The 12,864-nt window shown below is 42.1% G+C and overlaps 1 protein-coding gene and 1 long non-coding RNA gene across 2 annotated transcripts in view; one reads left to right on the top strand and one right to left on the bottom strand.

Annotated features, from left to right (window-relative positions):
- Window positions 1–3,374: 3,374 nt before the first annotated feature.
- On the top strand, window positions 3,375–8,323 carry LOC130255922 (uncharacterized). The gene is made up of 3 exons (XR_008841037.1): window positions 3,375–3,761; window positions 7,665–7,826; window positions 7,915–8,323. It is a non-coding gene; the product is annotated as an uncharacterized LOC130255922 (long non-coding RNA).
- GLIS1 (GLIS family zinc finger 1) overlaps window positions 3,800–12,864 on the bottom strand; it is a 177,742-nt gene continuing 168,677 nt past the window's right edge. The window contains exons 10-11 of the mRNA XM_056496986.1: window positions 9,437–9,604; window positions 3,800–6,703 (exon numbers count right to left, since the gene is read on the bottom strand). Of these exons, the coding sequence (XP_056352961.1) occupies window positions 6,567–6,703; window positions 9,437–9,604 (305 nt within the window). The 3' untranslated portion in view covers window positions 3,800–6,566. The remainder of the gene's footprint in view (window positions 6,704–9,436; window positions 9,605–12,864) is intronic.

The raw sequence follows: 12,864 nt of genomic DNA, 5'->3' as shown, positions 1-12,864 counted from the left end.
CCCAGTGACTTTTTGTCTCTGGCAAAGCCTAACTTTATGTCAGCTAATAAAAAGCAGAAAATAAAGGAATCTGTCAGAAGTGATAAATACTGTTTGCATTTTTATGTTCTCTGTGCTCAGTGGCAGCTGTGATGAATTGGTGACGCTGCTGCCATCCTCAGCACAGAGCACCAGAGCTGGGCTCCCTCATGCCCATGCCAAGACCATCTCCCCTGGGAAAGGAGGGGTTTCCAGACATGCAGTGGGTGCCAGGATATAATGGGATACATTATCCAGAATGATATTGGAGACCTTATAGATGTCTTTAGGTGTATTTTAGCTTGGGAACATTTATGGAAAATACTTGGTATTTCGTGAGATCTGGTGCACTTCAAAGGAGAAAAACTGTTTCAGAAGTATTTTTATGAGCCTTAGGATTAAGTTCTTTCTGGCAGCTGTGATTTAGTGGCAGCCAAAGAGGTGACAGTCACCAGCAGCAGCATGACTTCACTGGGGACAGCTGTGGCAGGCCCTGGGCAGCCCATCCATCATGAGAGCCTGGGAATTGGGGATCCTCCCCCTTCCTGCTGGGGTTACACCTTGCCCCATGCCCACTGCCAAGGAGGAGCTGCTCCTTACAGAGAGAAAACAAGTGTTTAAAGAGTTCTGCAACGTTGTTGGGTTTATTTTGCTGTTGATAAATAACCAGAGCTCCTGGGTTAGCCATTGGTGCAGCTGCTATGGCTTTAACACCAAAGCTGAAGTATTTGGGTTGCAATTTCCCACCCCATCCCCACCAGGACCTGTCACCACTGCCCCTTTTTCATCAGGGAAAGGACAACTCTTGTATCTTACAGACTGTCCCCCAAAACCAGAGTGCACCCAGGTCATGGCACCTCCAGAGACTTACACACTGCTTTTCCAGGATGTAGTTTATTAAATCATCCTCTTTTCCCTCTGCATGGCAAGAGTTAATTGTGCTAGTATAAGAATATTATTCCACAGGATTATTTAAAAAAAAAAAAAAAATCATCGTTTTTCTTGCAGCAGGGAGCATGTCCAATAATTGATGTGGGAATATTAATACAATATGTATGTTATCAATTTAGAAAAGCAGAAGACATATTTCCTTAAGCTTCTAATCATTTATACATATGACCTTCATTTATACAGCAGAAGGGCTCTTCCAGAGAGCTACAATTTGCTTCAGATGTTTAGCTTGGGTATTTTGCTTTACCTTCTAACTGCCAAGTTTGGGATTATTTAGCAGTAAAATTAGAAATGTGGATTTGAGTAAGTACCAAAGTCGTGACAGGTGTTAATGGAACTCAACTTGGATATTTTATTCTTTAAATAGTAAAATGTAAACCTGCATTTGTTTAGCTTTGCCTTCCTGCCAACTGTATCAGGTATCTTGTGTGACTAGAATCACTGTTTTCTGTACATAGTCTTCATGGCAGTTTCCAGTGCCTGTTCCCAGCTCAGCCTGTATTTATAATCCTAACAGATTTCAGGTCCACAGAGAATTCCTTAGGCAAATGTATGATTCTCAACTCAAGAGATAGGAAAGAAAACTCAGGAAGTATAGCCCAGATTTGAAGAATATGCCTAAAGATGCAAATAGACACCTAAGAAGATTTCTCAGAAGGAAATAAAATCCTGGAGATGAAATTAAAGCAATTCAAGGCAGTTGTGTTAAAAACAAACAAGCAAACCAATAAACCCAAACCACTTAGTCCTTTTCTTCGTTCTTAGGCATTCAGACACCTTTAAAAATCTATTCCTCAGCCCATTGCAATTCAGCAATGTCACTTACTCAGGGCAAACTCTGGTTGAGAGATTTCTTTCTGTCCCAGTGGTTTCCAGGTTTGCTCAGATTGCTGTGTGGGGCCTGCTCTGTTTCAGAGAGGAGCACTGGATGCACAGGAAAGGATGTAGGATACTGGCACAACACAGGCTCAACCTTGCTTAGCACAGGAGCTGTGCTGGGAGGTGTTTATTATGTCTGCATTTTGATGTGGAGACTGTGGCTCCTCAACACCTTCCTGGGACAGACTGACACCCTTTTGGAGGCATCTTTTCCTTCTCAGTGCCTGAGAGGAATCCAAGGTGCAGGTGTGACCACTCATGGACACCTGGAGTAGGGGGAAAGGAAGTGTTCCCTGAGTTACTGAAAACCCTGGATCTGTTGTCTGACCCACACACTGATCCAGGTGCTGGGAGGGGAAGAGCTGCTCTGGGGCTCTCTCAGTTACCACTGCCCTGAGGATTGGGGGTGTCCTGCTGCCCCTCTGAAATGAAGGGAACCTTAAAGTGTGGGAAGATGGGTCCAATCCTCCAACAAAGCAGTGCAGTGAGCTCCCTTCCTAGCCCAGTCCCAGGCCAGTGTCTCTGTACTGTCCCTGTGCCCAGCAGCTCATTCTAGTCCAGTGTCTGCCACACAGGCACACTCAGAGAGTTGCAGACTCTCAGAAAGGAGGGAGGAACTCTGAAATCAGGAACGCCTACACTTGTAAGAGTTTTGAAAATTAGCATCATGCTTTTCTTGGTGTCCTTGATAAATTGACGAGAACTTCTGTATAACACAGGGCAAGAAAGGCATTTTTAAAGTTGAGTCACTTGGTTTTGAATGGGTTTCCTGGCACTGGCCAGAAAATCTGTATTTGCACAGAAGAATTATTTTATTTTCTTCTGGCTTCACCACCAGTACAAAAATCATTTTGCCAAAGGAATGGGCAAATTTCATCTCAGTAGGAATCTAGTAGAAAGCTCAGTATTATAAGGCCTTTAGCTAGATTGGAACTTTGTACAGTTTCAGTGGTTTAAAGAAAAATTCTGTCATGGTTGAGTGGTTTTCAGCCCACGGAGCCACAACAGGCAGCCTTGCAAGGCTGTGACGATCTATGGCTATAGCCCTCCTTGTGCTGACTCTGGGCCATGGACTCCCAAATCACCTCAGGGAGTTTGCAGTTTGCTTTGAAATTGAAGCAGAGAGGAGTTTTTAGTGTAACTCTGCAGATCTCAGAAGGGCTTATCTCAGGAGGGAATATTCCAATGGCTTTGTGCTGTCAGTGAATTAAATTATATAGGCTCGCTGTTTTTTCATCTTCTGTTGCACTGACCTAATTTAATACAAATACATTACTGGAGAGCTGAACTAAAATCGTGTAGGTCTTAATAAGATCATAACAAAACCCATTGAAATCTTTTTCTCTTATGCAATTTAAATTCAATTTACAGTCACTGTTTATTTTCACATACTTGGTTGTTGTTTTAAGCACTGGGGTTTTTTTGCACTGCTTGCGTAACTTAGAGCTATTGCAGTATCAAACCGGTGCTCTTAATGTGCTCTGGAATTTGGCCTTTTGGACTTCTACCATTTAGAAAATGTATCCAGTTGAAAGGACAGTCTCAGAAACCAGGGGAGCCTTTCCACAAGCAGCAGCTGTTCCTGCTGTTGGGTGTGTGTGTAAGAACAGAAAATGATCTGAGAATGTTCTCAGTGCCTGCATCCTTTCCCTGGGAGCACGTCCGAGCCCTGAGCAGGCTGTAGCCTTTCCTGCTGCACACCTGAGCCTTTGCCTTGGACATTCCTGTGCCCTGTGCAACATCAGAATGAGGGCATTACAAGAATGGTATTTTGTCCCTAAATGCCACACGTTGGACTCGATGATCACGGAGTTTTCCAGCCTGAGCAATGCTGGGATTCTGTGAGCACATCTCAGCTCATCTGCAAAGGCCCCCTGGAGCACGGCAGGACCATCACTTCTGCAGCTTGTGAGGTACTGCAGTGGGATGGGAGCAGAACAAGCATTTTGGTTTTCTATACAATGAAAAGCCTGAGCTTGATTATATTAAAAGCTTTGAAGTCCTGCTGAATGTTTGGCTTCCAGCCCAGCTGGTGGAGAGTGCAGAGAAGTGCCTTTGCTGTTTCAGTGTCAACTTGAAATTAATTTTCTATCTCCCAGCTTGATGAGCCACTGAAGGTCATCTTATTTCAGTTGTTTCTAAAGTGTCCTGCACACACAGAGTACATGCACAGGGGTAAATGGGGTTTGCATTCACTGGGGAAATGATTTGTAGCTATTTTTCAAATAGTGTAATTTATTAGTTGAATTCTGTTGTTTAGATTGAAAAACTATCTGACAGTCAACTGGAACCAGCAGTTCCATTTTAATTCCACAGGGTAATAATTTTCTACTATTATATATAAAGCCTTACCCCAGTTATTTATACATATTAGTTGTTGGTGTTTTTACAGCACCACAATGAGAAACTTGCCAAGCAATAAATTCCATTGAAAGGTTTCTTTGTGTTTTTGGGAAAAGCTTACATGAGATACTTCCCTACTTGTATGTAATAAAAGGAAATAATAAGGTACACAGCACACAAGTAACCATTAACTTGTGCTATTGTGTATTTTACTGGCTTTATTATGGATAACTTTCCAAACCATACAGACTCAAACAAGTGCTTTTGCATTTCTCTGAATCTGTCCTTTTAATTTACAGAAAACCTGATTCACACAGATTGTGGAATTAAATCATCACCCCAGCTGCTATGCTTTAAGTTTCCCAAACCTTTGTGAATCATTGTGTGGTTTTGAGCAGCCTGGTTGTTGTGACATAAGAATTTTTGTAATTGATCAAATATGTTTAGGATTGGTTGGTTTATATTTGTGACAAAAAAAAAAAAAAAACCAAAAAAAAACCAAAAAAAAACCCCTGTTTTTAGAAGAATTTATTTAATTTTTAGGAAATTGAATTAATCTTGTTTTTAAGTCATGATTTCCTTTCTATGTTTCCAACTAATTGCAGCACAGGAATTATTTTGATTTTTGTCTCAGACATTACAGCTTTGTTGGGCTTTGGATATTTTTGTAAGTCTTCCTTCAGAAGCCCTAATTCTTCCTGCTTGGCAGTTGTTAAGCTACCTGCCTCCTTGTTTAATGTTCTGGGAGAGAGTTCTGCCCACTTATGTCTGAGACCAAAAAAACCCCAACTCTGAGCCATCAGAATAAATAAACAGGACGAAAGCCAAATGTGGCCGTGATCAGAAGCAAAGCCACATGTGTAGGCTTAGAGCACAATTTGGAGCCTTTCTGCATTTCAGTTCTAGGAGAGGAATGATGAGTCAGTGCTGCCAGGGCTGCTTGGCCACAATTAATGGGTTTGCAGCTGGCACTGGGTGTCCTTGAGAGCCAGAGAGCTTGAGGAACCCTTGCTAAAACGGGGGGGTTGGGTCATGTAACCCCATAAACCTTGTTCTGCAGTGACTAAAACTTCCTGAATGTCTAAGTTTCATTCAAATTTCTTGAGAACAGAAAGCTAAATTGGATACAGAGACCCCTTCAAATGCACTAACAAGGTGCAACCAGGCCCTGGAGAAACAAGTGCACCATGTAGGCTCTGGTTACCCTGGACCAGCCTCTGCATGGGGGGAGTTTCTGTGTTTGCAGAGGCTGCAGGGGCTGAGGAGAGCCACAGGGGCACCAGAGATCCTGGAACTGGGACACAGGCACCCTGCGGGACCTGAGCTGTGTCCCACACTTCTGAGAAGAGACAAAAAAAGAAAAGTACCTTCCCAGCCACAGCGTGGGTTCAACCCAGTCTGGGCTTTTCAGCAGTGCCCTGTGGCAGCCTGGCTAACTCTGTAAGAGAACAGACATGGACTGATGCAGGCTCTGGACAGCCCTTTATAAGCCCAACTTGCAATGGTTTGTAAATGAGAATTCTTTTTTTCCCCTCCAGTTCGTTTTTCCTTGCTGTTCTCCCAGAGGCATGGCACACTTTGAGGAGCTCAGCTCTAACAGGCCTGCCTGGCACACACTGGGGGAATCATCACCACACTGGAAGTGCAGCCCAGTGGGGCCAGGGCCACAGTGACAGGGAACCAAACTACTGCAGGGGACCCTGTTCCAATGGAAGCCCCTTGGTTTTGTTCACATAAAGGTGGGCTGTTTTAATGTCAGAGTGACTGAGATGTCACTGCTTTGTTAAAATACCTCTCAGGCATGTTAGGAATGCAGTACCAGGGAGCCCAGTGGTTTTAAGAAATGACAGTACACTTGTTTCCAGTTTTTAATGCTTTCTTGTAAAATTGAAAATACAAAACCAGCTGAGCAAATGTAGATCTTTATATACATGAGGTCTCTCATTAAAAAAATCCTTTCAGTTAAAAAAAAAAAAAAAAAAAAAAGGGAAGACCGAACCAACAAGTTAAATGAAAACTGATTAAAGGGAACAACATTCTCAAATTGAAGCATACTTTCCAAGAAGGAAAACATCTTCTTTACAAGTTTATTATATAACTTACATTTACACTTTACTGAGAGAACTTACAAAACAAGCTGCTTGAAATACTCCTCATTCCCTTAAAGCATGAATTTCAAAGTGCCACAGCAAAGGAACAGGATCCAATATTATCTTATACAGACTATTCATGTATAAAATGGTTTGGTAAATGTGAGGTGTTCATTTAAATGAGCACATATAGGGATACAGACTAAATAAAAGTACTTGAACAACACCTTTGTTATTACATACGCAGTTATAGGTATAATAAAGGAAACAAGGCCAGCACTGCTCTTAGGTATCTGTGTAGATGGAAGGAATGTGATTCAAGCAGTGATCAAAGGCACTGTTCTGGAAGAATCCATTTTCATCCGTTCCATTGGAGACCATGTCTTCAGATACACACTGGGCTTCAGAGATCCCCTCATAGCCTGGAAGAGCATGGACACGAGTTAGTGCCATGGTGCACGAGAGGAGGGAGGCACAGCCGGGGCCTGGCATCACACAGCACAGCATTGATGGAAAGACAACAGTGTTCAGCATCAAAGCCTTGCCCAGGAGACTTCAGCACAAATTTCAGTGACTGTTTGTGTCACCAATGGCTGGTGCTCCCGCTCGTTTCTGTGCAAAGCTGTGCACTTGCAAGTATCAGAGCACAGCTCCCTTGGGACTCACAGTCATTATCTGAACAGGACATCAAAACAATGAGTGGGCAACGATCCTACTAAGTGTGCACTAGGAGTGATGCAGTCCTCTTGGTCTGTGTTTTTCCTTTTAATAGCACTTCAGAAAAATACTCCATGTGTCTCCCAGCTGCTCTTAAAACCCAGAAGAAACCTGGACCCTACATTTACCAGCTCTCCACACACTGCAGGTCTGAGGAAGCATGGCTGGGGCAGGTCAGGCTCACAGGACATATGGAAAGAGCTGTGAACCTCAGCCCACCAAAGCCCACCAGGCCAAGCTGGCTACTGCCATGGCTTTCTGGTAGCCTGCTGTTCACCCCCTTGGCATCATCCTTTATACATATTCTTGTTTCCTTTACCACCTCATTGGGGTTGGGTCTTTAGAAAAGCATCTGTGAGAACTTCAGCACAATGTTCTATCCCTTGGACTGAGCCCCCAGGCACCCCAGAGCCTACCTACCACAAATGGAATAAAAAACAGTAGCAGCAGTAGCTGAGGGAGCACATGGAACAAGATGCAGTTTAGCAAATGCGTGTGCTGACACAGAAAATCAGGCCCTTACACAGAGTGGGGACTCCACTGGGGATGGCTGATCCTCATGGCTCTGTGGGGCCATCAGGAAATGACTCTTTTTCTGTACCTTGGTGGAAAATGAGATTATTCCTTCTCTTCAGCCTTCCCCTTGTCTTTTCCACATCTCTGCAGGCAGGTGTGCCTGGGTGGGGCTGAGCCAAACTCTCCAGGCTCCACAGGGCCCTTGGGGCTAAGTGGTACCACACCAGCAGCCAGGGATGGATCCTGCATCCTACACAGCAGTCCTGGCTGCAGGAAAACCTGTCCACTTCATTGTGGCTATTTTACTGTTAGGTACGTTTTTATTTTTTGAGATCAAATTCTCTACTTACTTACATTTCTGCATTTTCTTATGACTTATTAACTGACTGTTGGTTTACAGGTCAGATTCTGCTGTCTACAGAAATCTGGCACACAGTGAATGTCCAGAGGTTCTGGAGGACGACCTCAGCATGTTTATCTGTGTTGGGCCAAGTGGAGTGACCATATTTTGATAAGTTTTGCAAGTGTTTATGTTATGCTAATTTCTATTTGATGAGGCTGTATACAGGGTGGATACAGAACCACAGATGGATAAAACCCAAGATAAGCATACACCCCAGAAATCATTATTAGATTCCAGATAGAGTAAACTATCCAAAGTCCTGAACAGAAAATAAAAATTTATTGACTGTTAATGTGATTCATGGAACAGCTGTTTGCCAGTCACATTTGGCATTCCTGTGAGATGAGATCTCATTTAATATTAATGGTGCTATAAAAGCCTGAAAAAAATAAATGCATAGCCTTGATGAATCTTGCAAACCTGAATGGTTCTATTTTACACACTCAAAGATGAGATGAGATTTATATATTTCATACATGTTTATATTTCAGCCTTTTAAGTATTTGCATGCCTCAATAACCACTCCAAAAACAAAAATACTAAACAGAAACATTTCACGATAGTTTAGGCCCAGACAGAAAAATCAACTGTTGTTGAAGTTGGTGTCTTGCCACAGTATTATTCTTTACTGCTACAATTTCTTTTGGAAAGTTTATTTAGTCTGTTCTTTAAATATTGCAGGCTGTCAATCTAAGCTTGAAATTTGATGTTAACATGAAAAACCCCTATGTTTTAGTAATATCAAACTTATGAGTAACACTAAAGAATTCAAAGTTTAAACTGAAACTTCATCTTAAATGTTTCCCTTGTGTTGGTTACTGATGCATGCACTTCCCAGAATGGAACAGCAGACAAATGCGTGCACACTTGCTCTGAACAGAGTCTCCTTTAATACAAAACAAACAGGAAAGTCAACTCTAATTTTGTGGTCTGACTCAGGCCCCAATTCAAAAAGCACTTAAACATATGTTTTCAGTATCGTTCTTAACCGAGGTGCCCTCCTGAGTGCAGACATGAAGAGAAATTTCTTGGAGATATGTAAGTAAAGATTGCAGCAAATGGTTGTGTTTTGTGGCTCTGACAATACTCACGTTTTGTTTGATTTCAGCAATTCTGTCAATTCTTCATTTTAAAGGTAGGAAAAAAAAGAATACTAAAATACTGAGGTACTATAGTAATGTAGCCATTATAATTTTGACCTGATTATAAAAGCCTGCCTGAGTACACCTGAGATGTGCAATGAACAGACCACACAAAAAATGAGGGAGTGCCTAGTCTGCTCTCCTGAAGGTGGGTGTTGCTTATGGCATCCAGAATAACAGAAGAGAATTTGTCTATCAGTCAAATACAGCAGGATTAGAGAAAAAAAAAATTGCTTTCCTTCTGGGGTTTTTATACTCATTTTATAAATGAGTTTCAGTGCTTTTTTTATACAAACATGTTTTGTCATAATATTGAATATTTGCCCCTCCTGCTACAAATATCACATGGATAATTCGTTACAGGTGGAATAAATTACCTGTTGAAGCTAAAGGTGCATTGAGTATGTGATAGCCATTCTGCCTCAGAGGATTGAAGCAATGGGATTCCCCTGTGAGCACATCACTGCTGACAGACTGGTCCATTGTTCTGTAGCAATCTCCGTAGTGGAAACAGTTTTGTATGGAGTGAAAGCTGCCTTGGTAACCTGAAAGCAGATATTGCACACAATTCAATCCTTCTGCAATGGTACTGCCCCTGCTTCTGTCACAGCATTTCATTACTGTTGGGGGGGGTTAGTTCCTCAGTTCTAACTTTGGAAAAATGATTGTCCTGTTCTATAAAGTGCAGTTACAGAAGAGCTGCATCAGACTTGGTCCCACAAGGTGCTGTGGCCTGTGATCCCCATCAAGCAAAAATCTCAAGGATGGGCTTCTTTTCAAGCAACAGATCAGCTGAACACAGTCAACAGCACACTTGGTTCCAAGCTAAGCAGTGAACCCTCCACTGGATCAGCTCCTAAGGGAATGTCTCTATAACGAATCACTCTTAATTTAAATACAATAATACAGTATTTAAATTAATAGCACTGCTTCATTTTCATTTAAGTATTTTCTCATCCAGTGTGTGCTGTGCACATCTTCACAGGTTCCTCAAACTTCTTTCTCTGCTCTTGATTCAAATGAACTCCCTTTCACTGGACACAGGGGGCCACAGTATGCAGATAAAATTGACCTGGAACTGCAGGACTGACTCCAGATGGCTGTCACATGAAGATGAGTTCAACCAGGGGCTCTTCTGCTTCTGGAAAGTGCTAAGATAGATCTGTGCAGTCTCTGCTTGCCTCAGTCATTCTGCTTTTTGGGCATGTTGGACCTGTGTCCTCCACATACCCAATATTTCTTAGACCCTGAGCTTTTTTCCCAAATGTTGTACTATCAGTACCCAGCAGTTTGGGTTTTGCCATTAGAAGTTGTGAATGAGTTGCAGACAACAAAAGAAGATACTTAAGAGTAAAGGACAAATGAATTGCTGAGGAAGGAATTTTTCAATTTTTTATGAGTTGTTCCAAAATCCTAAAAAACTGTAATTTGTTCTCATAAGGATGATCTCAAAGTATGTCACAATATTTAAACCAACCATGGCCTGATTTAATTCTCATCCTTCCTCCTTCCTCGTTCTTATTCCAGGTGCATTACACATTAGCTGCACATTCCTATCAGCTACCCCTTTTCCTATGTTCTCTGAAATGATTGTCCTTTCCTTAAATGCAACTGAAGTCAATCAAATTAGGCTTAAAGTCTGGCAGAATGTGCTTCAGGATTTTCCTCTAATTGCCAGAAAAAATATGGAGCTTTTGTCTTTCTTCCCTCAGTCTTACTCAGACTGAAACATTTCCTCAGGAACTGCTGTAGAAGCTCAGGGCAATTCAGTGAATCCCAGTCCCAGCCACATTTCCCTGTTTCCAGCTGACAGCTCGGCCCCACTCTCAGCAGAAACCTGCCCTGCTGGGCTGCCTGTGCAGCTCTTCAGTCTGTTTGTTCTGAAATTAAATCCTTGTGCCTGTCCCCAGAGCACCTGGGGCTCTATGGGGTGAATGTGTCCCATACAATTCCTGCAGTGTGCAACCTCTCTCCTTTTCAGTAAGATCTCCCACACTTCTGTGTTTTCCCTCTACTATCAAAGTCTGACCAAGCAGACAGTACCAGGCAAAGTCAGGGTCTGGGCACTTCATATTTCCTAAGGTGGCAATAAATAAGGCCAAGTGAGTCAATTCTTGAGTAGAAATGCAATAAACTCATTGAGTGGTGAAAGATTTGCTCTGAAGCTTCCCAGTTTAATATGTGCTTTGGCAGAACCTGCAAGGATTAGATGCATAATTTCTTGAGAATGTATGATCTACTACAAAATACCTAAATTGTTGATGTCCATGATCAGTGAAGTCCTAATGGATGGCTCTTAGATAAAGACACTACACACTCTGTACCGGGGCTGCTCATATTTGCTGCTACGGAGAAGGCAGCCCAAAAATTTGGAAAGCTGAGCATTAAATGATGCATGTCTTTCCTTGGAATAAACAGCCAGCCACCTCTGTTTACTGCCTGGAGAGTCTGGCTCAAAGAACCAAGGAGCTCTTAAGAGAGGTAGCACAGCCCTCTTCTGATGTGGTTTTAGGTACAGTGTGGCTTTGATAATTATCCTGACTTTCTATTTACAAAACACAAACTCCTTGCTGTAAGCCTTCTAAAAATACATCCTTTTGAGAAGAGCAGTGAAAAAAAGAGACACTTGGCTTCAAAGGAGGCACAACTGATTGTAGAGAGCACTTAGATGCATTGCTAGAGAAAAAAACTGAACCTTTTCCAGAATGTCTGCTATAGACATCATTCCTAGAGAAGCATGATGTGTATTTTCTCTGTCCCTGTAACTGCTGTCTTTCCCTTGTGCTTCCAGGCTTGCCTTTGTTACATCAATTCAAAATCTTCATGATCTACAGAGCTGGCACAGTGGCTTAGAAAAGCACAGAGCAGCCAAGCATGACAGAACTGGATTGAAACTAGTTGGATCCAGGGTTTTCCCAAGACCTGTGGGGAAAGGTTATTTTGAAGTGTTTTAAGTTACACTGTCTGGAAATACCTGAAGCAGAGAATTGCCTCAGAATCAGAGTCTGGAAAAGAACTGCCATAAGCAATGAAATTCTCTTTTGGATTGCAGTGTTTATCACTGAGAGATAATCTGACAAGGCAGAGAAAAAAGTGTTCCTGGAATCACCCAGTGAAGAGAGGGGTGTAGGAAAATCCTCCTACTGCTACTGCACTGCTGAGTTCCACCAGGACCTGATTCCTGCCAAGTGTTTCACAGAGAAAACACAGAGAAATGCACCTTCCCTGCTCTAATGTGCCTGCAGGGTGGGATAAATGCAGGCATGAAACTAAAGATAAAACATGGAGTGCGGATGGGAAAGGGTGCAGCAGGAACACAAGTCAGGTAGAACAAAACATGACACTAAAAATGGGATTTCTGACCCTTTGGGTTCATTGCATTAGTTGTGGTTCCTTTAGATGTGTTTAAAGGCTTCACTGAGAAAATACGGGGAATTAAAATATGAATAAAATCCCATGACCAAGCATTCAGTTAACCAAATATGGTTGATTAGAGTAAACTAAATAGGGAGCATTTATTACAAGTTCTTCAAAAAGACTCCCTTCGGTGGTTAAATACAAAGTAAGCAAGAAGGCTGGTCCAGTGCAGACATCCCTGCTCCTTCTAGAGTGCAAATCTTTAGTACCAACTTGGCAGTAAGTGTTCCACCAATATTTTTTTTGCCACATGGATTTCAGGTTTTCCTTCAGTTTTGATTTAAATCAAGAATTTTCTGAGGTTATTTTCAAGTGAAGAATTTACTAAATGCCCTGTCAGTTTAAATGATCACTGTTAAATGTTTTATGTATAGTAGACGTAGAAATA

Source organism: Oenanthe melanoleuca, chromosome 8 (assembly GCF_029582105.1).
Source record: "Oenanthe melanoleuca isolate GR-GAL-2019-014 chromosome 8, OMel1.0, whole genome shotgun sequence".
Lineage (NCBI taxonomy): Eukaryota > Metazoa > Chordata > Aves > Passeriformes > Muscicapidae > Oenanthe > Oenanthe melanoleuca.
This window is presented reverse-complemented; position numbering and strand designations above follow the sequence as displayed.